At 37.6% G+C, this 25,765-nt stretch overlaps 2 protein-coding genes across 2 annotated transcripts; both read right to left on the minus strand.

Annotated features, from left to right (window-relative positions):
• Positions 1–652: 652 nt before the first annotated feature.
• On the minus strand, positions 653–8,978 carry LOC129769215 (neurogenic differentiation factor 1). Its single transcript, XM_055771321.1, has 3 exons — positions 8,713–8,978; positions 2,261–2,505; positions 653–1,220 (listed from the first exon to the last, which is right to left on the minus strand). The coding sequence occupies exons 1-3, from the start codon at positions 8,789–8,791 to the stop codon at positions 825–827; spliced, it is 720 nt and encodes a 239-aa protein (XP_055627296.1). The 5' UTR covers positions 8,792–8,978; the 3' UTR covers positions 653–824.
• Positions 8,979–14,395: 5,417 nt separating this feature from the next.
• Positions 14,396–17,925, minus strand: LOC129770447 (sarcosine dehydrogenase, mitochondrial). Its single transcript, XM_055773288.1, has 7 exons — positions 17,516–17,925; positions 16,007–17,256; positions 15,750–15,947; positions 15,549–15,691; positions 15,387–15,492; positions 14,745–15,335; positions 14,396–14,688 (listed from the first exon to the last, which is right to left on the minus strand). Exons 1-7 carry the CDS (start codon positions 17,661–17,663, stop codon positions 14,428–14,430), a joined length of 2,697 nt encoding a protein of 898 aa, XP_055629263.1. The 5' UTR covers positions 17,664–17,925; the 3' UTR covers positions 14,396–14,427.
• Between the last annotated feature and the right edge of the window lie 7,840 nt (positions 17,926–25,765).

Below are 25,765 nucleotides of genomic sequence, written 5' to 3' on the forward strand. Positions count from 1 at the left end.
CTCAGCACTTGTGTTTTTCGTATTGAAAGGATGTTTCACATTGTTTTTTTCTGGCCAGTTCAAAAGCCAGACGGTTCTCAAGCAGATGATAGATGCATTCCTGCTCCTGGTCCGGTGTTTTCGAGCATCGATGAGCAACAAATATTGCTATCGTCTCACAAGACAAACAGAACATCTAAGATGAATGAGGTTCGCAAAAGTATTAAATTTTCCAAAATTTTCTGACAAGGACCAACTCTAACTCCTGTTTGTTTACCGGTTCTGTTTTGTTGTTTGTTTTGACAGCAAAGCGACTTCCGCAGCTGTATGGTGACTCGAAACGTAAGAAATACCAAGTGTGTAAAGGGGACATCGGAAACTGTGCAAAAAATCTGAGAAAACAGGGGGTGTCGGTTTTACCCTGACTTCCCCTAATACTTGTAAATCCAATAGTGCACAATCATTGTCAATGATTGTATATTGAATTCTGTTTTAGAATACACTTTATTACTTTTAGTTTTTTGCTTTTTGTTATACGAAACACTCGTCGTTTTTCGAAACAATTTTGTTTGAAGTTCTAATTACTGAGAAAAGACCAATGAATTGAATAAAATACAGGAACGTTTAACTCAAACTGATATCAAATGTTTGAATTATGAAGATATCTGTTTGCTCTTGTTCAAAATTCTATGCTGTGAGGTTATATAGTAAGGAACCATTTTTTATTTACAACTGCAGTCTACATAGTCTATCAAATTAAATTTAATGGTTATTAAATAATTAATACATATATTGCTTTGGTTTGATCACTACAGTACGAACTTGCGAAACATACATTTCAAATACTATTCACTCATCGGAGTGACAAGAAGTTGATGAGGATAATTATTGGCGGTCGATTGATGGTGAAAACTATGCTGCTGCAGATGTTGACTAGCGGTATGCTGCAGGGTGTGTTGATGATGATCCAATTCGGTAGTCTGCGATTCCATAAAATGTGACGCTCCGGGAGCGAATGGTCCATTGGCTTTTGAAGCAGCAGATGTTGACGTTGATCTTAATGGCGAGATTTTCTGAGATTTGATATTATGTTCCGTCTTCAGTGATGCCGCCTTCGTCACACCACACGAATGGGTGTTGGGCCATTTCTCAGGATAGCTGCCATGAGTTGCCACCACTGGAACCAGCTTTGATTTTGATGGTTCGTGTGTTTGCACTGGCTGGAAAATGAACGGCCATGCCTGAAAAGGAAGCGAGTGGAAAATGCAGAATTTTAGCGTACTTATTCATATGTGTCAATATGCATCATGCTTCATTGTGGGAATCGCGCAAGCAATGTGAAGTGTTTCCTGTGTGACTTCTTATGAAACCTGATACTTTTTGAATCGTCAGATTACGGTCAGAGAAACTTCTGCTGAATAAACAAGCAAGGCGTCTGTTATTATTAGATTTTTTGTTTATGCAATAGACACTCCATATGCGTAATCATTAATATGGATGTCCTTTTCCACGTTCCCAACGCTTGACGATTCAAGATCTATCTTCTACAAATGATCACTCTTAATATCGCTTCATCCATATGATAATGCCGTATTGTTTAGTGTATGTTGATTTATGTATTGCGTCTCATGAAGATACCGAGGGCATTGTTTACTTCCTCAAAGCATTTGTTTACAAGAAGCAATTGAAGAATTGTAAACATTTCATTGTTCGCCTCTGATGTACGTTGTTTACAACAATCATTGTAACGATTATCGTAAAGCGTATTAATAACAACGCAAATTGCGCTTTTATTCTACACAAATCCCTATCCCAGTACCACACAGTTTTAAACCCGGCTAATAGCTCATAAAAATATTATTTCTAACGACGACGGCTTCAAATCGGAAGAGGCAATTAGCGACAGTTTTCCCTCATAATGTCCACGTTTGATATACACTATAATAGATGGTTTTTTGGGCGCATATGTAAAGGAACATGCTTGACGTATTTTCACACTTTGCCTTCATTTAGCGCTCAATTTCCTTCTGATGATTGGAAAACATCCACTTAGTTGATCGCACAAAAAGAGAGAGTGGAATACCGAGACGTTAAAACTGAGTGAAACAATCCACCTGGAAGCGCTGCCACTCGCATTCCCACAGACAAATCTCAAAAGTCAATAGCGGTTATTATTAATAGAATAGTACAGCAAACGGATGGTTCCATTCAAATTTGCTGTCTGCCTTTTCATATGGGGTCTTGGCCACCTTCGAAGCAGTGGAAGCAGGTTATTACTTACCGTTTTCGGTGGCTGCGCTAGATTTGTGGAAAAATCTTCCACTGACTGACCATCTAAGGTGGCCGCTAGGTAGCTAATGTAGTTTTTAGCCAGTCGTAGAGTATCCAGTTTGGATAGCTTTGTGTCTGCTGGAACCCAGGGGATGTTGCGCTTCAAATTGAAGAATGCTTTCGACAGAACTCGCATCCTTGCTCGTTCTCGTGCGTTGGCGGCATTCCTTTGTATAGGTGTTCCTGGTTTTTCATCTGTATAGAAAGAAAGAATCGAATATATAGCTGTGCATTCAATTATGATAGGTGGCGATTAAGACTTTGCGGTCGTATTAAATTTGGGTATGGGTGTCATGCTAGTCGGAATTAGTTTTTCCTTGAAAAAGCAAGTGCTGGGACCCCCTCTCCATTCCAGAGGAGGGAGAGGTGTCATACCATCATAGAAACAGTTCTCATACCCAAAAACCCTCACATCCCAAATTGTGCTTGATTAGCTTTCGAGTTGTGCAGAAATTTGTGTTTCATTTGTATGACAGCCCACCTTTAGAGAGTGGGAGGAGTGTCTAACCACTATAGAAATATTTATTGCATCCTAAAACATCCTAAACTGATACATGCAAGATTTTGAAAAATAATTTTTTTTTAATTTTTTTTGTGAGCTATATGTATATGTATTAGCTTAACGATGTTTTTTAATTTGATGTTTTTATATAAAAATTATATTGTACTAGCTGACCCAGCAAACTTCGTCTCGCCAAAAATATGTTTTTTTTTGTTATCAATACCTTCGAACATTTCTTACTATGAGCAAGTTCATGGGTCCAATCGCAGAACTGTTCATTGATTGAACTTCTATTCGACCCCTTGAATTTACCTTTTACTATAAAATTCCTAGTATTTCTAACAAAACTCATCAATATAATATCAGATTATTTTCAGACATAATTCTCGTTCAAGATTTTTCAACCACATGCAAATAACATGTTTCTCCGTTACATGGAATAAATGTTTTATACAGAAAATATAATAGAATAAAGACAGCCCTAAATCGGACAATTCCTTCCTTGAGTTCTGCTCTTATCAGCACATCTGGCGATCCTTTGTTTTGGTATAGATAAAAGAAGATATAGGAGTGCGTTTCATCACATTAAAATCCATTTCCAGTTTCGAACAAAGATCAATTTCGCTAGCGCAAACATCAAATGGACTACCAGCACTTGTCACTATTTAATTGTAGAACATATGGGAATTTTATTTTCCGAATTTTCCCTTTTTCCTTCAGAGTTTTCCGAAAATTTTCAATTGCCATGTTTGGCTGGAATATTTTTGGTTGAAATATGTGTAATATTTCTATGGGACCCCCTCTCCATTCCAGAGGAGGGAGACGTGTCATACCATCATAGAAACAGTTCTCATACCCAAAAAGGCTCACATCCCAAATTGTGCTTGATTAGCTTTCGAGTTGTGCAGAAATTTGTGTTTCATTTGTATGACAGCCCACCTTTAGAGAGCGGAAGGAGTGTCTAACCACTATAGAAATATTTATTGCATCCTAAAACCTCCACATGCCAAATTTGGTTTCGTTTGCTTGATAAATTCTCGAGTAATTCAGATTTATGATTTATTCGGATTTCTTGTAAGACTACCCAGCAAACATTAAATCGTATAATTTTTCACGTGCCAAGTCTTACAAGAAATCCGAATAAATCACAATCGCATATAATATCAATCAAAGTATGTATCGTGTATATTTGAAATCGCATAAAATGTAAAAACTCGATTTTAAATACCATTATCAAATAAAGTCGCAATTCGGTATAATAAACATCAATTTTATGATGCACATTGTCGTAAAATATATTTAATCCGCATCATATGCGTATATTACGCTGATGCAGTTTGTGTGTCGTATAAGCATATAATTTAAATGGATTCAGTACTGTAGTAAATCGTGTTGCATGCTGATGAAAATCATGAAACAGGGAATCATATTAGATCCTAGTAAAGAACATATTACATCATATTGAAATGTCAATGAAATGCTGATGGACTCGAAAGTTTTAACCGCTGTTGAATTAAATTTCAGATAGCCGCGCAAGATAGCTGATGGATGATAATCCAGACGACCGGAGTTCGAATCCACATCGGAGCAGTTTTTACCAGACATAAATCTGTGCCATTTCAAACATTCATATTCCACTCCCAACACAAGTCAATCAAACAATTATTATTTCTACAAACATAAATACTCATATATAAAAATGGCGATTCGTGAGGCTATAGTAAACATTTCACGAAAATATTTTGCGCCATTTGTTTTTTTTTCTATGTCTGTAATAAAAAATGTTTGCTGGGTATATGGCCTCCACTTTTGCATGCATATGCCAGTTAGGCGCATTATATGCCAACCAAATTTGAGGGCATATGATGTTACGCTTGTTAATGTTTTGCTGGGTAGGCACGTGCAAAATTATACGATTTAATGTTTGCTGGGGAATATTGTTTTCATTTAAGAATTATGTTTAGAAAGGATTTTTCTTAATTCCGCCGTGACGCTGGTTCCTAGAGTGATATCAAACTTCTTTCGTCGATTTAGTTTGTCGCCCTCATCAACTATTTCTCGTTTTGAATTGAGGAATTCTTAGATTCCTCTGGTCTCAATTCTTTCTGGTGAACTTGGAATATGTGAGATGCTCTTTAGTAGTGGCTTTACAGTTATCGGATGATTACCACATTTCTTGAATCCCGAACTCAAAATGATATATTGATTGTTTTTAAGACTTTCAATTAGCAGCTTCAGCCATTCTGGAAAATGTGGCATCTGAAAAGTTGTCGCTAAGGAGACGCTTTTCCCCCTATACGTGCATGTCTCCAATTCCTCTTCATAGGTTCGAAAAAATCTGTCTAGGGACGGTGTAAAAAGCGTTGAATTTCGAAAATTGTTACTAATTGTGAGTGTATTGATGTATATTTGAATTACATTGCAACTTAGCTGTATATGTTCAGTTTTATGCTTGACCCATTCTCACCCCTACTCAGCGTAAATAAGAGATTATTTTGAAAATGTTGAAATTCCCATGTAAAAACGTTTTTGATGTTCAATAAAAACAATGATTCATCTATAGAGTAGTGTGGGGCAAAGGTGCGCATTGGCCATTTTGAAGCAAACGAGGAAAACACATATAAACAAGATATGTACATTTCATGAAAGTGGCAAAAAATTATGGGGAGAAAAGAGTTTTGCGATGTTTTGATCTAATTTTTTCAGTTTTGGAGATGACGATTCACTTACCTAAAATAGCTGGAAAGTTCGAAACTACACAGTCAAGGAAACCTTCATTTTATAGTAGATGATAGTGTGTATTCGTTTTTGTGAAAAAGTTCAAGAGCTTTTTTTGAAAATTCGAATAGTTAAAAAATTGCTTGTGAGGCAAAGGTGTGCAGTGGCTGTGGGGTAAAAGCTCGCACTAGCGTTTTGCTCTGAAAAAAAATTATAAAATGTTTTCAACAAAAATTTTAACGGGACCCACAAGAAGAAAACTGATTTGAAGAAATGCACTCCAGAAATGCTCAAATGGCCCGACAGAGGCTTCGAAGGGAGTCTAGAAGTGTCGGATTGCGGCAGTCCTCCGTATTTCTGAATCAGCTCTGAGGAAAAGGCTCATATCAGCAAGTGATTTATGATTTGAATCTTCTTCTATTGACATTTCTACTTCTGCTGGAATTTGTCAGCGAGTACCTAGTGCGGTCCAGATAGGTATTTACGAGTGAGCAGTCTGAGCTTTCTATGGTATGACTCTCAAAGATTTACGGTGTCTGGCGTTTGATTTTGTGGAAGCCAAAAACCTCCAGCACGAATTCAACCAAGTTGCAAAACTGGCAGGAAGAGATTGGGATTCTAGCTTCATGAGGATACGTCGTCTGTCTCTGCAAACCCCACAACAGCACAACGAAGCACTAGCGCTCCAAGGCAAAGCATCGGAAACCTCAGAACCGAAATCCAAGATGTAGAATAAAAATAAACAATTGCATAAAAATAATTCAACACAAATTTCAAATGAAAAATGTTTTTATTTTCACCATGCATTCGATTCAATAACGGTTATGTTTCGTTAGTGTTTATGTTTTCACAATGAACTTCAAATCAATATTGTTTTTTCTCTCTACAATGAGTTTCAAATAAATCAAGTGAGGGTAACTATGTATTTATAAACTTGATCTATATAAATAAAAATGATTTGATGTCCGTTCCTCACGATTTAACTCAAGAACGGAGCAACGGATTTAAACAGTCAGTATCAGGATTGATGCGTCTTAGTCTGCATATGTAAAAAACTAAATTATATACCGCGAGTATAGATTACGTACATAAAAATAATTTCTGTGGGAACATGAGTGTTCGAAATGATTTATATCAATATATCAATTGTGGGTAGGACGAAGTTCGCTGGATTAGCTAGTTTGTTAATATAAACGAATTCTGTTTCAAATGTTGGACATTTGAGGATATTTTATGTTGTCAGTCTCCTTCCTCCCAAAAATTTCCACGTGGTATGTTCGACCATAACACCCACTCTTCTCCACCCATAAAAAACATAGAACACCCCCTCCTTCCTACTGGACACTGCATACACTCTCTAGTAATGATGCTTCTCCCGCTTCTGATGATGAAGCATTTATTTTTTGTATAAGTTATCTCAGAAGTTGAATTCAATAAGCGCGCACCTTTGCCCTCCACCAAAGGACCTGGCATTTGCCAATTACGCGAAGGAGAAATGAGTTTTGGCAACAGAATCCATCGCTTCAAAAAAACTTCGAGGTACCACAATTAATTATTTATGAAGACTTCTGGCATGATTCATCATCATTTTTAAGGGAGCTCAACGAGGTACTCTTCAGAAGAAATTTGTCGGATGCATTATATTTCTTTGCAAAGGAAGGAGAAATGAAGAAACAATCAATGGAGCTATTTCTTAACTGAACTTTAACTACAAGATTCCAAAATTTTACAAACTCGAAAAAAACATTTTCGATTTGGTGAATTCTATGGCCGTGGACCGTGGATACGCATGGACATTTTCATACCCTCGAATGATTCGTCAAAACACCTTTTTTTTAACTTTTCGGATCGGGGAACACACTATGAACATCATAAAAAGTATGTGATTTTCGCGATTTTTTTCAAACGAGAAAATAAATTACTATGATCAATCTCATATCACAATTATATTAGGTATATATTGCTAACAAACAAAAAATATTTTTTTGTCAACTGGGCTGTCCCCTGAATAGCCGCAAACGGTTTGTTGAACCCTTGCAGCCAAAACCTTCTAAACTGGTGGGAGTTCTACAAGTTGGGAGTGGTGGACCGTTTTCAACTAATGATTTTGTTACGTAATCTTGGATATATTCCCTGTCATCGTACGTAGGATTTTTTCAAAATATTGATTCTTGACGAGATGGCGACATTATTCGTGAAAAAATTGCGTTTTTGCCTAAAAAATCTAGACAAAAATATTCACCAGAATTTTATTTTTCAAAATATCAAAAAAAAATCCTTCGTACGATGACAGGAAATTTAGTGGGGAATCTGAAAAAAAAACTATTTTCTCAAAATCAGATGGACCATTCCGGAGGTAGAACTCCCACCAGTTTGCAAAACTTAGTTTCGAGAAAAACGCGTTTTAAATTTTTGATCCGCGCCTTACGCAAAGACTTAGGTCCACTAATTGGCTTGTAATTTTGGAACCGAGCATCGGATAAACATGGGACGAAAACTACAGTAAAGTAGACATCCCATAGAACATTTTAAGTCAGATTTTTTTTTTTCATGTTTCCATTGTGTACTACCCCCTTAAGATAAATGACAAATGATTGTTATTGAAATTACAGAATTAAAGCGAATCAACCATTCAAATGCTTATCACATTTTTATTACTTATTTCCATTCGAAAGCTTATTACCACTCGTATATTGTCATTTAATTACAAGTTTTAATTTCATTTATTCGTTCTGGTTGGTTTAACGAACTACGGTCCGTTAGAGCGTAAATGCGCTTAAATAGGCGAAAAAGATTGTTTTCATGCCAATGTTCATCGAGGTAGTTAGAGCCACATTTCACAGACAGGAACAAATGTCACATTAACGACATCACTATTTGTTTATACATTGTTCACTAAACAATTATGAAGCCATTTGAAATTCTTTTAGCACCTCAACCAAACATCAGTCGTTTTTACTTTGCTCATTGCAGAATTTATTGCAATTGCAATTTGGGTCTGGTCTGGAATCACTTTATTCTAAGCTTCTACTCCATCACGTTTCGTTTTCAATGTATCGTACATTCCACTATTCCACTACGCATATCACCTCTTTTCTCAAAATCAATTGATATTATGACATTACTTTGTTTCACATCATATCTTGATCTGTATTTCATTCCACTTTTTTCAATGTTCTTACCATTAGAACTCAGCTCATCGTCGAATCCATCTTCCAGCAAATCCAAGTTAGGTGAACTGCTTCGTTTTCGTCTCGGCATTTCAGCAAAATATAATATATTTATAACTTTGTCAATGCAACCACAAGATTGTTTTATTTCACTTAGTTTAATTTATCTATCACAACATTTCCTGAAACGCACCTCTACTTGAAACAATCACAACGCGGTCACTCCAAACTACACAATTCCGCGTGGCCGAGAACACCGTTCGTATAATACTAAACTTTAGTCATTCCTCAAACAACACTCAAAGCGGCTCAAACGCAGGAGCGAAATCTTGGCTTAAAGCGGTTTGTTTATTTTTTCCACGTTTTGCCTTTCTCATTTCTCGTGGAAAAGTGCTGAGAGAAACCGCGTTTTCCACATTCATCAGCCACAGTGCTTCTCTTATATGGGAGGAGTGAATATCTTCGGTGCTTCGCATTGGCTGGTGTTCAACCAATCGCAGACGAAATAGATCGTGTGTTTATCATAAACAAGAGGGGAGAAAAATCGACCATATCGTATCATTTAATTCATTTGATGAGTGTTAATATTTAATGGATATTTGGTGAATCAAAACAAACCAAAACAGTTTTGAATTCGTACCACTTAGGGTGCTCATACACTGTTTGGCCGAAGCCTTAAATCTTTTAGTCGATTTTTTCCACGTTCGATCCTTGACATTGTTTGTAATTGAAAAGTGGCAAACAAAACAGTGTTTATACAAATTTCTAACCAAACTTTAGCTGTCAAAAAGTGTATAATATTTCACCTCCAAACAAACAGTGTACGGCCACCTTCACAATATTGTGCATCTTGCTCGATGTTAACACTAATTGGTTGAACTAAAACATATCATTTAGGAAAGAATGTGGACGAAATCACTACTATGAAATGGTTACTTTGCTTCCTAGCTAACGCTGGGCCAAGTTACACGCATATGTATCGAGTAATCGATATCATGCAGTCTGGAGTCTTTAGATAAATATGAACAAAGTATAGTAATTGAGTAGAGTAGATTGAGTAGAAACTGATAAATAGTTAGGGATGGGTAGATATAGGAAAAACGGTGGTAAATTGGTCATCCTATGAAATATGCCCATTTCCTGCGTACACCTACCGCCACCATCCCGTTTTCGAAGAATATTATAGCCTAGATAATTTTCGTTCAAGGTAGCAAACCCGTTTTACTTTTAAAAATTGAAAATAGTACAGTTTTATAATCGACCTTTTTTTTGCGTCCGGTAAAACTGCCTAAATAAGCATGGTTGACGTAGGGGAAGTACGGGCAAAGTGGTCACCCTGAGAAATATGCCCATTTCCTGCGTCCACATACCGCTAAAATATTCGTTTTTCGAAGAATATTGTAGCTCAACTTATTGTTGTTCAAGATAATAAACAGTTTTTGTTATAGAAAAGAGTGGGTTATATCTATGATATAACCGCAAGGTTGACGTAGGACAACCGTTGGCTTAGTAATCAATGTATTTGTATTGATTAAATTATTGATTGAATGAAACAATTTTCGAATTCAAATTAATTCAACATATTTGCTGTGTAAGTAAAGAATTTGAACAAACGCTGTGTTAAGGAACATACTTCGATGGGAACAAATTTCCCCCAACTTGCATGTATTGGCAATGCCAATTTCCCCAGGTACCTTGGTTTAGATGGTCGTGTTAGGGAAGATACATCGATGGGAACGAAAATCCCCCCCAAGTTGCATGTATTCGCAATGCCTATTTCCCCAGGCACCTTGGTATTTAAGGCTGTGTTAGAGAACATACTTCGATGGGAACAGTATTCCCCCAACATGCAGGTATCTGCAATGCGGATTCCCTCAGGCACATTGATTTTGATGGCTGCGTTAGGGAACAAACTTCGATGGAATCAAAAGTACCCCTAACTTGCATGTATTTGCAATGTCAATTTCCCTAGGCACTTCGGTTTTGATGACAGTGCTAGAAATCATACTTCGATGGGAACAAAAAGTCTCCCATCTTGCATGTATCTGCAATGCGGATTCCCTCAGGCAGCAGCGTAGTGTGCGGGTGGCAAACCCGGCAGTTGCCGGGGGCGCTGACCCATTGAGGTGCCAAAATCCAAGAATTTTCAATATCAGTTTTTTTTCCATTTATTATTTTTTATCTTCCAATTGAGTAACATCGTGGAGAAACTATAGCGGATATAGCATCAGATTTTTCACTTATAACAGGAGACGGACTAACATCTATGAGCATTAGAGTGCTAATGGATGAATGGGAAAAAAATGGGTACATGAAATAGGGGTTTAAAAAAATTGATGCATAATGTTTTCAAATTGCATGAATTTCGAGATGACACATTTAGTGTCATCTCGAGCTTTTTTTTGTCAAAAATCGACTCTCTGGGACTTCCTTTTTTCGGCAAAACGTACGGTTTAGGGTGCCAACCAAAATAGTTACCTCGCTTTTTCATACGGAACATGCTGCGAAATGTTGTTTTGCACGATAATATATCCTATGCAAAAGCTCATATGGATTTCATTTACTAGTGTCGTATATGTCAAAATTTATGTTTTTTGAAAACCGAAAAATCACGAAAAATGAATGAAATCGGGATTTTTAAAAATAAAATTTTGATGCCAAATGTCTTATAATTGAATGAAACGTTGAGAATTACTGTTATCTCGGAAAAAAATATTTTTGTCAAAATAGGCTTGGTCGTTTTTTCCGCCTGAAAGGTCGATTTTTTCCATTTTTTTTTGAGATAACAGTAAATATCGACGTTTCATCTAATTTTAAGACATTTGGCATCAAACAATTTTTTTTTCGAAAAGCCCAATTTCATGTATACAATAAAGTGTTGAATAAACCCTTCAAATTTAACATTCGTATATGTAAGTAGTTTTCTGAAAATCCCCTTTGTAACCCGACACGCCTTCGAGGCGTGTGAGTCCTTCCTAACCGGGGCTCTACGCAGTCAAGCAGTTGGTTTAAGCGCCACTCCCGTAAGGGAGGCCAACCGCCGTGTTTTGGTTGCCCGGCCAATGAGAATCGAGCTCCGAGGGCAGGTTTATCCCTTTCCCCAAACCCGATTTGTTTCTCGATTTGAACTGCGCTGCAAAGTGAACCCGAACACCGCTTCTCCAGAGGACACGATTAAAACCCGAGAGCGCTTGGGCCGATCCCCAGACCACAAAATTCAACAAATTCTCCTCACTGGACCAATTAGCGAAAATATTGTCCACAACGAAGCTCGCTTCGGAGCGTAGGAGTGAATGTTCAACGAACTGCAACAAAAGACCTTTACAACAACAAAAAAACAGTTGCCGGTACTTAGGCCACACCGCTAGCCAGTAAATAACTCTATAAAATATTTAACTCAAACAAAAAAACATTTATTACATTAAAAAGAACAACATAGCATAACGACAAGAAAACTATTTTAAATTTATTTACACATGTTGTGTTGAATCTGACGTTCATACTCATAGAAACGAGGGGCTCAACAATACTAAAATCAGCGCAGCGATGCACCTTTATTCTACGCAGCTATTTACATGAGATGGCTCAGGCCACGGTAGGCCAAAGGCGTTACTACAGTTTGTCACTTAGATGAGATTTGAAGTCGTGTCCTCATATGTTATGGACTCAGATACCAAATAGAAACTGAACAGTTCAGCACAGACTGATTTAGGATGATTTTCGTCACCCTTTTCGTGCCGTGTTAATATATTCAAAACAGTCATCTAGCATCCCTGGATAAGAGTTCAATGATTACATTTGGTTGTGTTGTTTGGAAGAGGAAGAGTTTGGATTTGAAAATCTGTAAAATCTAGCAATTACTGAATTGAATTTGATGGTTGCAGTTGAAAACATACATTGCTTATGCAATACTAGTTTAGCCGTGAAACAATTTTTGAAGATAAAGGCGGAGCAGAAGAATACCGATGCTTTCAATCAACAAGGTGAACAAACACATCAAACAAGCTAGACGATCCGACTGATTCATCGACGAGTGCGGCCAAACGGTCTACTCGTCTGCTTGTCTCGTTTTCTGGAATAGGGCCCATAATTTGATAAGGTTCCGAAGAGTCTCAACATGAAATTGGTGTTTTAATTTTTTTTTATACCAAATGTCTTCAAATCGCGTGAAACGTTAAGATTTATTGTCATCTCGGTAAATTTTTCTAGTCGAAAATCGACTTTCTGGGACTTCCGAATACGAGGCAATTTTTTCATTTTTTTCGGAATACGAGGGAAAACATATGGTTTAGGATGCCAATAAAAGGTCGATAGATCTTTTATACGGGACTTCCTGCGAAATTTAGATTTGCACGATAAAATACCATATGCAAAATATAAGCTCAATCGGACTTCATTTACTTGTGTCGTAAACGTCAAAATTTGAGTAGTTTGAAAACCGAGATATCATCCAAGGGAAGTACTTGAAATCGGAGTTTTTATGCCGAATGTCTTAAAATTGTGTAAAACGTCAAAATTTACTTTTATCTCGAAATTTTTTTTGTCAAAAATAAACTTTTTTGTACTCGGTCGATTTTTCGTCTGAAAAGTCGATTTCTGACAATGTTTATAGATAATAGTAAATCTCGATGTTTCATGCAATTTTAAGACATTCGGCATCAGTCAATTTTGATAAACTTTGCTATCTCACGTCACTCGCCGCGGGGAATGAAAGGAATTATAACATCTAATATAAGTATTCAGTTTACTTTTGCTTGACGAAAACGAAAGTTGAAAAAAACAAACCGACAAGCCCGTGGAGTTGAGTAAAAAGTCTGGTTAATTCATGATAATTTCCTATTCTGCTCTAATACTGTCAAATTTTATACCAAAAATAAATAATTAATTGAGAGGAATTTAATTTCTTATCGGAAGGCGCGCAAAGTCTTGTTTAGATGGTTCATAAAGTTATGTCAATGAGAAGGCAATCAGTTCCCTCGTCTTTTTGGTACCAAAAAACTATTTTTTTGATGAGCCATAATAGCTTGCACATCATGGGAACGATTTTCGTCTATTCCACACAAAAAAATGTATTTTATTAAAATAATTGACTGTAACAACTCACTGCTGTTTAGCAGTCAATGTAATACGAAAAAAAATCAAATCAATGTCAAAACGCGCATAATTATACTTAATTTGAATATGAAGTATCATGCAATTTTCCCTTTTTCATAGAAACTCATCCATGCTAAGCAGAAAGCGTCGCGTGTCGTTCCGAAATGAACTGTGACCAAATGGTGACAAATTAGAGATAATTTATTATGGCATTTCTGTGGCCGTTCGTTTTGTGGAAGTACTACCAGAGCTTAACTCCAGACTTCAGACAGCGAGATCAGATTTCCTCGTGTGTTTGGCTGGATTCAAGGAGCGTAACCTTTTTTCCGACCACTCTCTCTTTCATTTGTTTTGTTTTCTGTCGTAGTCTTTTGCGAAAGTCACTTGAAAATTGTCGTCCTTTTCATCCGCCTTTGTGCAAGATCAAATTACAACAAATTTGTGGTTGATCGTTTCTCACATATAAGGACCAGCAAAGCGGTTGCTATTAGCTCGACATGCTGAACTCTGGATCTATTGGATGTCACTTGCGAGGGTACACGTAATAAATTTTTATAGACTTCACAGCGATAAGTTTATCCTTACAGGGAAATTGGGAGGCTTATGAAGGCAGTAAAACGAAAGCAGTAAAATTTATTTATAAATGCCTAGCATTCGTTCGCCTTTGGGATCAAAGGGACTTCTAAGATGACACTGGGCATCGTATAATTTACCCATAATCTCAATTTGATACCGTCCACCTTGGATGTAATCGTTTGTTACGTAATCTCCATCTTTCCGGGTGATGTAGGCTTGACCGATGGGTTTCTGCAAAGTGTAGCCGTACTCGCCGCGTCTCAGGTGGCCAACAATTTCACCATTGCGGTACACTGCTTCCAAACCCCATACCGGAACCTATTGATTTGGATATTTTGAATTGGAAATCGATATTGTACAGCGTTGCTTTTTACCTGATCATTCAACGTGAAGAATGCCAATTTTCTGTTCACTCCTTGTTCCAGCTGTCTTTGGACAACACTTTTTCCTTGATAATCACCTTTCTTTCTACAGGTGAACCCGAGGTTTGCCTCAATGGGTGTATCATCCGACCGCAAATCATTACCCCATAAATGGTAACCCTTCTCACTGCTCAGCGAATATAGTGCACGATATCCCGCGTTCCTTAGTCCATCCTTATGTCCAGCTTTCATCAGAGCGTTATACACATCGTTACATCTCTCTTCCGGAATGTGCAGTTCATATCCCAGTTCTCCGACGAAGCTTACTCGAAGAATCCTGACGTTACACGTGTAAAATGGATTAATCTTGATACTCAAAACCGCAGTCGAATTCAGAGGTAGCTTCTCTTCATCACTGAGATCGAAATCGGTTATCTTTTGGAGAATCTCTCTACTCTTCGGGCCTTGAATTGAAAGAACGCCCAATTCTTCGGTATGATCGGTAACAACTGCGCGCAAAGCTTTCTCCTGTATCGCTGCCCAAATGTGAGATTTTGTATGGTAAGCGGAGGCACCTCCTGCTACAATGTAATAACCGCGGCCCTGTGCAAACATAGTACATTAGATTTCATAGAATGAAATATACATTCATACCTTGAAAATGGGATCGTGCAGCTCGCCTTGTCCGGACTCAACAACACTGACGGTAACGTCACTCTCAACGCCAGCACGTTTGTTCAAGGCACAAGTGTAGATAGTCCTGTATTACGTCAAAATCAGCTGGATGGGCTTTAGATCATCTTATGGATTACTTACTTATTGATTTGTTTGTTCAAATCAGCAGCGAAAATCCAATCGGCAGCTTCTTTCGCTTGGCTTCCAGTGAGAAACAGTTTGCAGAAATAGCTTAGATTGAAGACCACCGCTTCTTGACGACAGGTATGCGCTTCTTCCCCAATCTGTGTGTTGGAATAAAGTGAAACCCTAATGTTTGGACCATTCGAGCACTGATCTCACCAGATCGTGATGTTCAGGAAATCCGAAGGTGTAATCTTTTTTCAACGTTTCCTCATAGTTTGTGTTGATGTTTTTGGGATAGTCATAAAACCCGTACCAATCGTACGGCTGTACGACTACAGTGTCCTCGGCTAGGAAGTACCCGGGTCGCTCCCAACCGTGCCGTTCCTCCATGATGGCCCCATATTGTATCATTTGCTGTCGAAGGAAACATAGTTCTGCAACAACTTGGTTACTTCGCTAATCGATCTACTCACTTTATGGAAAGGATCCACAGTAAAGTTTCTCCCAGATAGAGGTTCATCGTGCGGATATACAATGCTATAGTTTTTAGCGTATGCTTCGTGGCTCCTTTCAGTGGCCCAGTTGTAGGCCTTCCTCTGCTTCGGACTAAACCGTCGCACATCATATGCGAACATATGCAGATCAGGTCTGTCGTGTATGATCCATTGGGCCAGCTGTTCGGCACAGCCTGCACCCAACATCATCCCAGCCGAATTGAAACCACAATTATGGAACAAACCATGAACGATTGGGTCTGGTCCCATAAGTGGCTTGTGGTCAGGCGTGAACGATTCCGGACCGCAAACGGTACTCTTAATACCAGCAGTGCCGAACTCAGGACAGATCATTACGGCTCCCTGAATGTGAGTATCGAATACCGAGTAATCGAGGTCGTACAACCCGAAGTGGAAATCTTTAGCTACTCTATCCAGCAGGATAGGGTTATTCTCGTAGCCTCCCATGCATATCGATTTGCCCTGAATGCGGAAATATACTGCGTAATCGTGATCGCGAATATTCGGCAGCATTTGATGAACGCCATCCATTGTCTCCGAAACTACATACGCATGTTTCATCGGGATCAAGGGAAGATGAACACCTAACGGTTCGATAAGATCCCTACCCCAGACTCCGGTAGCATTAACGATTGTATTTGTTCGAATTGTACCTTTGTTGGTTACTACGCCTCTTACATCCATAACACCTAACAGATTCTCTCCCGTCACTATCTTCTCCGCTGAACAATCCTCGAATATCAACCCCCCATTTGCGGTGGCGGCCTTGGTTAGGGATGTACACATCATAGCCGGGTCGACCACTCCATCCCCGGGTGAGTACAATGCCCCGGTGAACGAATTTGGATCAAGCAATGGAAACAGCTTCTGGGTTTCTTCCGGATTCAAAATGTGACTTTCGATACCAAAACATTTACCTAGGGTAACCATCCGCTTGTACTCGTTCAGCCGTTCATCTGAGTGAGCAATAAATAATCCTCCATTGTTGATCCAGCCCGAGTTGTGTCCAGTTTCCGCCTCCAAGTTCATGAGAACGTCGCGGGTGCCTGCCAGAAGCTTGATCTCCACATCGTTCGGTCGTAAACGCCAAACTAATCCGGCAGTGTGCCATGTGGTTCCTGCCGTCAGCTTCGCTTTCTCTAGCAGAACTGCCCGAATTCCTCTCTTGGTTAGCTGATACAGGGTGTTGCATCCAGCTGATCCTCCGCCTGTTGAAAAGCACACAATTATCAGTACACAATTATAAACAGAGAGAAATTGGAACTCGTTTATAATCAGTGTTCGCTTCTTTTATTTATTCCGCTCTGATAAGGACGTGAATCTCGTTACATACAGGTTCACGGATCAAACATCAATCCGTATAATTAGGCCGGTAAACTTTTAGAATTCGCTAGATATCTTGAGTTACAGATGATCGTGGTACTGTATATTCAAACATAAGCAAACCGGTCCATGTTTTATACTAACCAATGATCACCACATCTGCGCTTTCCGGTAACGTTGACGAAGATGATAAATTTTGTTTGGATAATCTACCAGGAATTCTATTCAAAAAAGAATTCTCATTATGGAATGTCTTTAACTTCGCAAAAGCACTTCTTTTCAGCCGAAACATTTTGTTCAAACTAAGCACCTGTTCGGTTATTTATAAATAATAAGTTTGTCTTATCAATTCTATTTGAACTGGCTATGCTTGCCTCGCGATCGCGGCGTCTGGTTATAACGGAACTCAACTGAAAACTGATTTACGCGAACAGCTTTATGATTATCAATGTTCTGTTCGATTGCTTCAATACACGCAGACTTGCTCCTCGTATAGGGCAAAACGAGTCCTCGATAAGTCACGGAGCATAGATCTCACGCTGCTCATCCAGTTCACCAGCTGATAGTAACTTGGATCGGATCGACGAGGTTATCCCTAGACGTTGAACTCTAAACCAACAATGCAGCAGAGCTATGAGCATTATTGATAAGATGAAGATGTACCTCTTCAGTGTATGCGATGCGAAGTGCGATGTCTTAACCGTAGCATCACTTTCGCATATTCTGCGAGAGTCACGTGTTTTTGGTTGTTTCAGATTTATTTTCAAATACAACTGATGTTGTTCATCGGCTAAGGCGTCATCACGCTGCGGAGAATTGGCGTTATGACGTTAATATATTTCAATTTTAGTGCATATTGATAACCTTATTAGTCACGTTAAATAATATTTCTTGAATCTGCATACATATACCAATGAGAATCAGAATGTCGTTTTTTCACCACATATGATCATATATGGACTTGACTCATAATGTTGTGCACCATTCCATCGTCCATTGTGTGGCCATCAAACTTTAATTTGAGTGATGTTTTTGGTCACTTTACCCAGTATTTCTCATTTGGTCTGCCATAAAAATGAAACACAAAATTCTGCATTACTCGAGAATTGATCAAGCAAACGAAACCGAATTAGGTATATGGAGGTTTTAGGGCGCAATAAATGTTTTCACGGTGGTTACACACTCCAGCCCCTCTCTAAAGGAAGGGGGCTGCCATACAAATGAAACATACATTTCCGCATAATTCAAGAACTAATCAAGCAAACGGAACTAAATTTGACATGTGGAGGTTTTATGGAGAAGAAACGTTTCTAAGGTGGTTCGACACTCCTCCCCCTCTCTAAGAGGGGGCTCCCATACAAATGAAACACAAATTTCTGCATAACTCGAAAACTAATCAAGCAAATGGAGCCAAATTTTGCATGTGAAGATTTTAGGGGACGCGAAATATATCTATGGTGAATAGACACTCCTCCCCCCTCTCTAAGGAGAGAAGAGGGGATGGGCCTGTCTTTATTCTATCATATTTTCTGTATCAAACAATTATTCGATGTAACGGAGAAACATGTTATTGCAAGTGGTTGAAAAATCTTGAACGAGAATTGTGACTGAAAATAACCTGATATTATAATGATGAGTTTTGGTAGAAATACTAGGAATTTCATAGTAAAAGGTAAATTCAACGGGGTCGATTAGAAGATCAATCAATGAACAGTTCTGCGATTGGACTCATGGGGCCTGATTCTCGAATACACTTCACGGTGGAAACGAAATAAACGGCACGCCATTGAACTACGTTTTACGAGTTAGTGAAGCGAAGATAATGATGAGTTTTCATGCAGAATGAACACTTTTCAAATAAAAAATCATTAATGAAAATTAACTTCTTCGTATCAAACTGGTATTCAATGTGAGTGGAAAACATTGTTTTCTTCATGTGGTATAATCATCTCATACGAAAATTTCATCTGAAGATAATTTGATATTATAATGATAAGTTTAGTGGGAAAATAATATCGTATCCAGATGTCGACACCGTACCGTTGTCATCGCGAAAACGTTTCATTCCGTTTCCACCTCGAAGTGTATTCGTAGTGTATTCGAGAATCAGGCCCATGAACTTGTGCTTAGTAAGAAAACGTGAATGTTTGAAAGTATTGATAACAAAAAACAAATTTTGGGCGGGACGAAGTTTACCGGGTCAGCTAGTATTAAATACATTTTTTTAATATACTCCAATAAATTTCTAATGTAGGGACGAATTTCAGCACAAGCGTATTCGACGCACAGAGTGCATAAATGTGCAGCTCATCAAGAATAAACTCGGAAATCGTTTTGAAACAGGCGAGCCAAGGAATTCTTTTCAACCATCATGACAAATGTACCGTGAGATTAGAACATTTCATTCGTAGTTTATAATCGTAAAATAAGTTAATTTGTGATTCACGTTGTGCAACTCGATAGATGTATAAAATGCGTTTTCCTAACACGGACTATAACGATTTCTATGTTCGTGTCAGAGGAACGCATTGTGGACACGAATGTATAGAAAACTCGAAGCTCTCATTTCGACGTCATTAGAACATTTGGGAATTTTATAATCATCTATATTGTAGTAGATGAATGGGAAGTGTCAAAATCGATTGCGAAATCTAAGAAATTAATCAAGAACTCATTGAAAAAAAATAGATAATTTTCGTGAATTGATCAATGTCCAAATGTTCAGTTTTTTCAATTTGTACTCACAATATAAGGCACCTCTGAGGGGTTACAAAACCAGTCTGAAGTTGACGAACAAATCTTGACCGCAAGAGTTCTATTACAGAGTACGATTAAAGCCATTGACATTGACACAGAGCAGCCCATGTGACGCAGTTTACGCAGAGGAATAGAGTGGTCAACCCGATCAAAACTGCTTTCAAGTCGGTGTAAATTGTATCCACTTATTTACGCAGACCGATATTTCGAAGACAGATCGGGATAAACTGAATGACGTTTGTAGTTACACTTCCTGGGTAGAAACCATGCTGGTTTGTGAAATGTGACCTTTTATTCTGTTGAACATAAAGTTGGAAATGGTGATTTCTAGCTATTTCGAGCATTCACATAGAGAAGTGATTCCACTATATCATCTGACATCAGTTTTGCTTCCCTTCTTATGGAGAGAAAACATGTACGGATGATTTCCAGTCGGTCGAGAATTTGGCCAAGGACATTGACAAATTGAATATGCAGTGGCTTCATGAGTTCGATAGAGCATTATTTAATAACACATGCAGGAATTCCATCCATGGACCAGTTCCTTTACAACTGCGATAAACTCTTCAGATGAGACCTCAAACGTATCCAATTCAATCACGTCATTAGAGTGAAGTCAAGTGGATCCACGGAATCTTCATTTGGCGGCGTAACTTTCGCGAAAGAATTCGGCGAAAAATTCACAACTTCTCTGAACTAGTGTTTGCGACTTTTTGATCCAGGAATAAGGAGGTTAGAAGACCAGTCCTTTATCGTTTTGAATTTACAAAACTCTAGAATCACTTTGGATTTTGTTTGAGGTTCCTTTCGATAGATCTAGAGCAGGGGTTCTCAAACTATTTTGGGCAAGAAACCCCTTTTCCAGACTGAAGTCATACCTCAGACCCCTATAGCCAAATTTTTTTAGTTTTTTATTCTTACTGGATAATTATCAATATAAAGACATTGCAGTTAGTTCAATGAGTAAACTTGACATTATTTTCTCACGGAGGCGATTTGGCGTAGTGGTAACATCTGTACCTCTCACGCAAAAGGTCACGAGTTCAATTCACACTCCCGACATTCGTCCAAAAACATGGAAGTAATGTGACAAACCAGTCAAAAGTGTTGAAAGTCTCTATAATACATAAATAAAATTTCTTATCATATTCAACAAAATAAATTCAAATGGTTCCTTCGGTTTATGGTTGTTTGTAGCCACAATGAAGCCTTTTTCGACAAAGCATGATGAGGGAAAAACGAGAAGATATTTTCCAGCCATATCCCACATCACAGGATACTGTGTTTCAATGTTGCGTTGTAACCAGAACTTTCACAACCTTGGTTGTACTCCTGCTTGAGCTCCTCATCTGTGCTGATGATAATCAACTTTTCTTGCATTATCACTTTGGCTTGTTCCATGGCTGTGATATAGTACGAACTTATTATCCAATGAGGAATTTGAAAATTTTGAAGATCCTAAAACATCTCAGTTAAATCCTTATGTAATACGTCCAAGTGCGTGATGTATATGTGGTGTTCAGTCAGACCAACTAAGTAACATAATTATGTTTTCGAGTAAATCGAACTCAAAGTTTGAAGCTGTGTAGTTTAAGTAGCTTCCAATTATTCTCCCCAATTGTTTTTCTATAGCTCTTAGTTACTCTTTATCTTTAAATCTAAAAAAAAGGATCGATTCTCCTCTGGTATCAGTCTTCATATATGTAGCAATAATTATTCTCTGGCACATATTTTAATCTTTAATATCTTATGTTTCCTGAAATAATTTAATAAAAAAAATTGTTACGCCATGCACATAGGTAACCAAGCATTTTGTAAATTCTCTTTCAATCAGTTTATTTCAGTTCATTTTATTTAGCTCTGGAATAAAATGAGAAGATGAGTATATTATCATTCAAGCTCCAACGTATTTCAGAACGCAAATGAATTTGTAACCTATGGGCAAGCTTGTTATGAAGTCGTTAAATAGGTTTAAAATACAGAGAAATTTAATACTTGCCTGAAGGACTCGTATGCTCCAACACATTATCTTGCACGAACCTGTTCACGTTTTATTACTTGCCGAATTTTTCATCCTGTGCTTTTTCTTTTCATTTTGCGCACGCTCAAAGTCTTGTTAAGTTTTTAAAATGTGCAGCAATAATGCTTTCCACTATAATATTAGTCATTCTTATAACAGGGTGGTTCACGTAACACACCGTTTCAAGCTCTGTTCTGGCAGACCTCTCGATCGATCACAACCGTTGGTATCCATTATATATACAGGTCGGACTCGGTTATATATGATTCGATCATGTATAATTTTAGACTCGATTATATACAGTTAAGAAAAAAAAATATTTTAAATTATATTGCAGCGAAAGAGTAGAAGATAGAAGTTAGGTGTCAAATAACGAATTGTAGAGCGGTTAGAGTGCTTTAATTTGGTTTATAGAAACATTCGAATTTGTTTTGTATTTTTGGATAACATTAAGAATAACACCTAAAAAATCAATAAATTTTATGTTTTCCACTTCTAAAATGTTACTAAAATCCATTAATTTGGATGTTTCACAACTGTATACTGTATAAAATTTTCTCATCGTTCAAATGGAAGCAACGGAATCCTCTTACGTAGTGTATTTTTTAAATTAAAGCCTAAACAGAGAAGAAGTGAAATAACTCTGTCATTATTGAAATTCAAACATATGCGTAAAAGATTTTCTTTTCACCAAATATGATAATCTACAGGGTCTTTCAGTTTAAACGCTCACGCAAATAAATCGAATAGCTCCTTATAATTTTTTTCGCTTCGTCGATGGTAACACTGCATTCCCCACTTCGGGACGATAATATTATACTTTAATAATAATAATACTTTGTCCTCTTATGGTAAGAATTTGAACATTTCTCGAAGTCGATTACTTCCTCTGGGGGTGTGTAAAGGACCGTTGCTATATTAATAAGCCACAAAATTTGGAGGAACTTAAAGAAGAAATAAGTTAGATTTTCAACAGCATCGAAGTCGTAATGTTAGAGTTGAGCATGAAGAATTTTGTTCTCCGTTTAAAACGCGTTATCGAAAAAAGGGGTGATCACATCGAAAATGTCCTAAAATAAGCTTTATTGCGTTATTAAAATTTGTTGCGTAAGCGTTTAATCTGAAAGACCCTGTATTCCGAATCTATCGAAATATGGAATAGGGGTGTATATCTTCTTTCAGAATGGCACCTAAGTTCCTAGAGGAACTTCGCCGTTTCAATTTTAAGTCATTTTTACTAGTTCGTAATATGTAATATGTAATATGGATAACTATATAATGTTCAATATCTAACATGTTAAAATAGGACTGAATTGAGAGCTTGTAATTTTCCATATATATATATGTAGATCACAATGCGTTTTCCTAACACCTGGTCGACTGCAAGTGCGGCGTATCTTGTTCAAAAATATTCAAAATCAACATACAATAAATATATTAACGTAGTTCTACGTCAACTATGCGGTAATGGTTTGGACACAACTCTTTAACATTTTTTTGCTTGTGAACAATAATAATCAGCTACTTCAAAGACGGAACGGAATTCTGCTATCTGCTATAACTCTAAACCCGTAGAATATGTGGGAATTTCTTACAATATTCCGTAGTCGAAAGTCAAATCAGACAATCATTGCTCCACTCGGTGTGGTGTATCATAAACTATCATCACTGAGCTGGATCTGGACAACGCTTGACCCCATGCTACACGCCAAATTCTACAGAAATCTCTTTCTGACAATCACTCAATACTAATGATGGCAACGTTGATTAACAATTCCTATTGTAGGGAATAGTAGAGAAAGGGCCGATTTGTAGATGACTTCAAAAGATGAACAGTTTTTTCGAAGCGAGATAACTACATTCTCCAGTATATGAAATAAAACAGTGATTAGCAAAAAACAATATTTCAGTAATATGATTTTTCTTGTAATAAAAGATTATCATCGCTGAATTTAGGAGGTAAAAGTTATGAATTGATCGCGTTCTGTAGTCAGTAGTAAAATTGATTATTTATTAACATATGAGTATTCTGATTAGGATTGGGCGATCCCGGATCGATTCTCAAACAATCGATCTTTTCCATTCCGATTTCCGATTTTTTGGATCGATCTTTTGTACTCGAGAAAATCGAGAAAATCGATTTTCTGCTTTCGATCTTTTCGATCTTTTTGTAGATTTGTTTTTCAGTGTACATCGATTTTTTATCTCACCAAAGGCCAGCTAACATTTCTTTTAAACATAATGTCAGCATTTGGATCGCTTCTTCTACGATTTACTTCAGTACAAATGCTGACAGTGACAGAACTAATGGAAGCTACATAGGGGATGAACTGTAACAGGCTGCGCGTAGGATCAATGAACCTGATGTTGACATTAATTACTGGCGAAAGGTTGTTTTTTAGATCTGGCGCCAAAATCGAGAATCGTATGGCACGATTGGCTTTTATGGGATCATTGTTAGCTAAGTTCTGGGCTGTTGTTCAATTTCTAATGATACTTTTTCGATTAATTCATCAAATAAAACAACTACCTGACGGCGCAAGATGAATTCCCTGTAGCTGTGGCCTTCATGCTGTGGAACAAGAGGAAATGCTTTTGATATTTGAATAGAAATATGAAATTTGTATTCCCTGTTTAAAGAAACGACAGTATTCATATAGGATAAGCATATAAATCGAAACAAGCTTCTAATTTTTCAAAAATCGATTCAGCAAAGATCGATTCTTTGGTACTGATTTAATCAGTGGATCGATCCCTACGCTGTTTGGAAAATCGATTCAATAAGATCGATCTTTTTATAAAGATCGCCCAATCCTAATTCTGATTCCCAATAACTGTCTTCGTTTTACTTCGTAACTTTTTGATCAAGATCTAAGATATTTAATCGTGTTCAAAATCCTTTAAACAAAGACACCGATTTACATCTAAAGATCTGTTTATTCCAAATTATTCCCACTCGTATGGACGAATGTATCACACTTAGGAAGCTGTATCAGCATCAAGAATAATTTTGATTTCGTCACTTTCAGTAGACTCGGAATCTTCCTCAGATGACTTCTTCGCTGCATTAGCAGTTGTTTCACGTTTTGTGGTACCCTTTATCAAATGAAACTTTTTTTTAAGAAAAAAGGTGAATTTTATTCTGCTTTGAATTTTACCTCATTTCCAGCCAGACTGTTGGTTACTTCTTGGGGGGCACCAAAAACTATTCCGAGTAACAGTGCAATAAGTGCAAATAGGACATACTGAAATCATTGTAACATGAGAAATTACTCAGTTATGAAAGGACATCACACTTCGTGCTCACCAGTTTCATCGTGGCTCAAAATATGTTTTCTGGTCTCTAGGGAACGATCTGGTTGACACAGCGAACGAATTGCGACTGCAGAAATTCGTTGCTTCCGCAAATAGTCTCTACAGTGATGATAAGCTTGTTGGACGCCGTCCCCTCAGTTGATAACACTGAGAATAAATTGGATGAGTATAACATAAACGACGAAAGAGTATTTTATTTTGTCTGCGATTCAATAATCAGGCGCTTTGTTGTTAACCCAATGCATACATCCCCTGCATGCGTTTGAACGTTGAGTTAATCTTCGTCAGCCTTTTGGACATTC

This window comes from Toxorhynchites rutilus, chromosome 2 (assembly GCF_029784135.1).
Source record: "Toxorhynchites rutilus septentrionalis strain SRP chromosome 2, ASM2978413v1, whole genome shotgun sequence".
Lineage (NCBI taxonomy): Eukaryota > Metazoa > Arthropoda > Insecta > Diptera > Culicidae > Toxorhynchites > Toxorhynchites rutilus.

Bases quoted from the DNA above. Each gene is read 5' to 3' on its own strand.
- LOC129769215 (XM_055771321.1), bottom strand. From the start codon at position 8,791: ATGCCGAGACGAAAACGAAGCAGTTCACCTAACTTGGATTTGCTGGAA. The intron at 2,506-8,712 runs GTAAGAACATTG...CTTTCTATACAG, and splicing joins CGATGAGCTGAGTTCTAATG to ATGAAAAACCAGGAACACCT. The intron at 1,221-2,260 runs GTAAGTAATAAC...CTTCCTTTTCAG, and splicing joins TAGCGCAGCCACCGAAAACG to GCATGGCCGTTCATTTTCCA.
- LOC129770447 (XM_055773288.1), bottom strand. From the start codon at position 17,663: ATGTTTCGGCTGAAAAGAAGTGCTTTTGCGAAGTTAAAGACATTCCAT. The intron at 17,257-17,515 runs GTTAGTATAAAA...GCTTTTCAACAG, and splicing joins CGCAGATGTGGTGATCATTG to GCGGAGGATCAGCTGGATGC. The intron at 15,692-15,749 runs GTGAGATCAGTG...TCCAACACACAG, and splicing joins TTCCTGAACATCACGATCTG to ATTGGGGAAGAAGCGCATAC.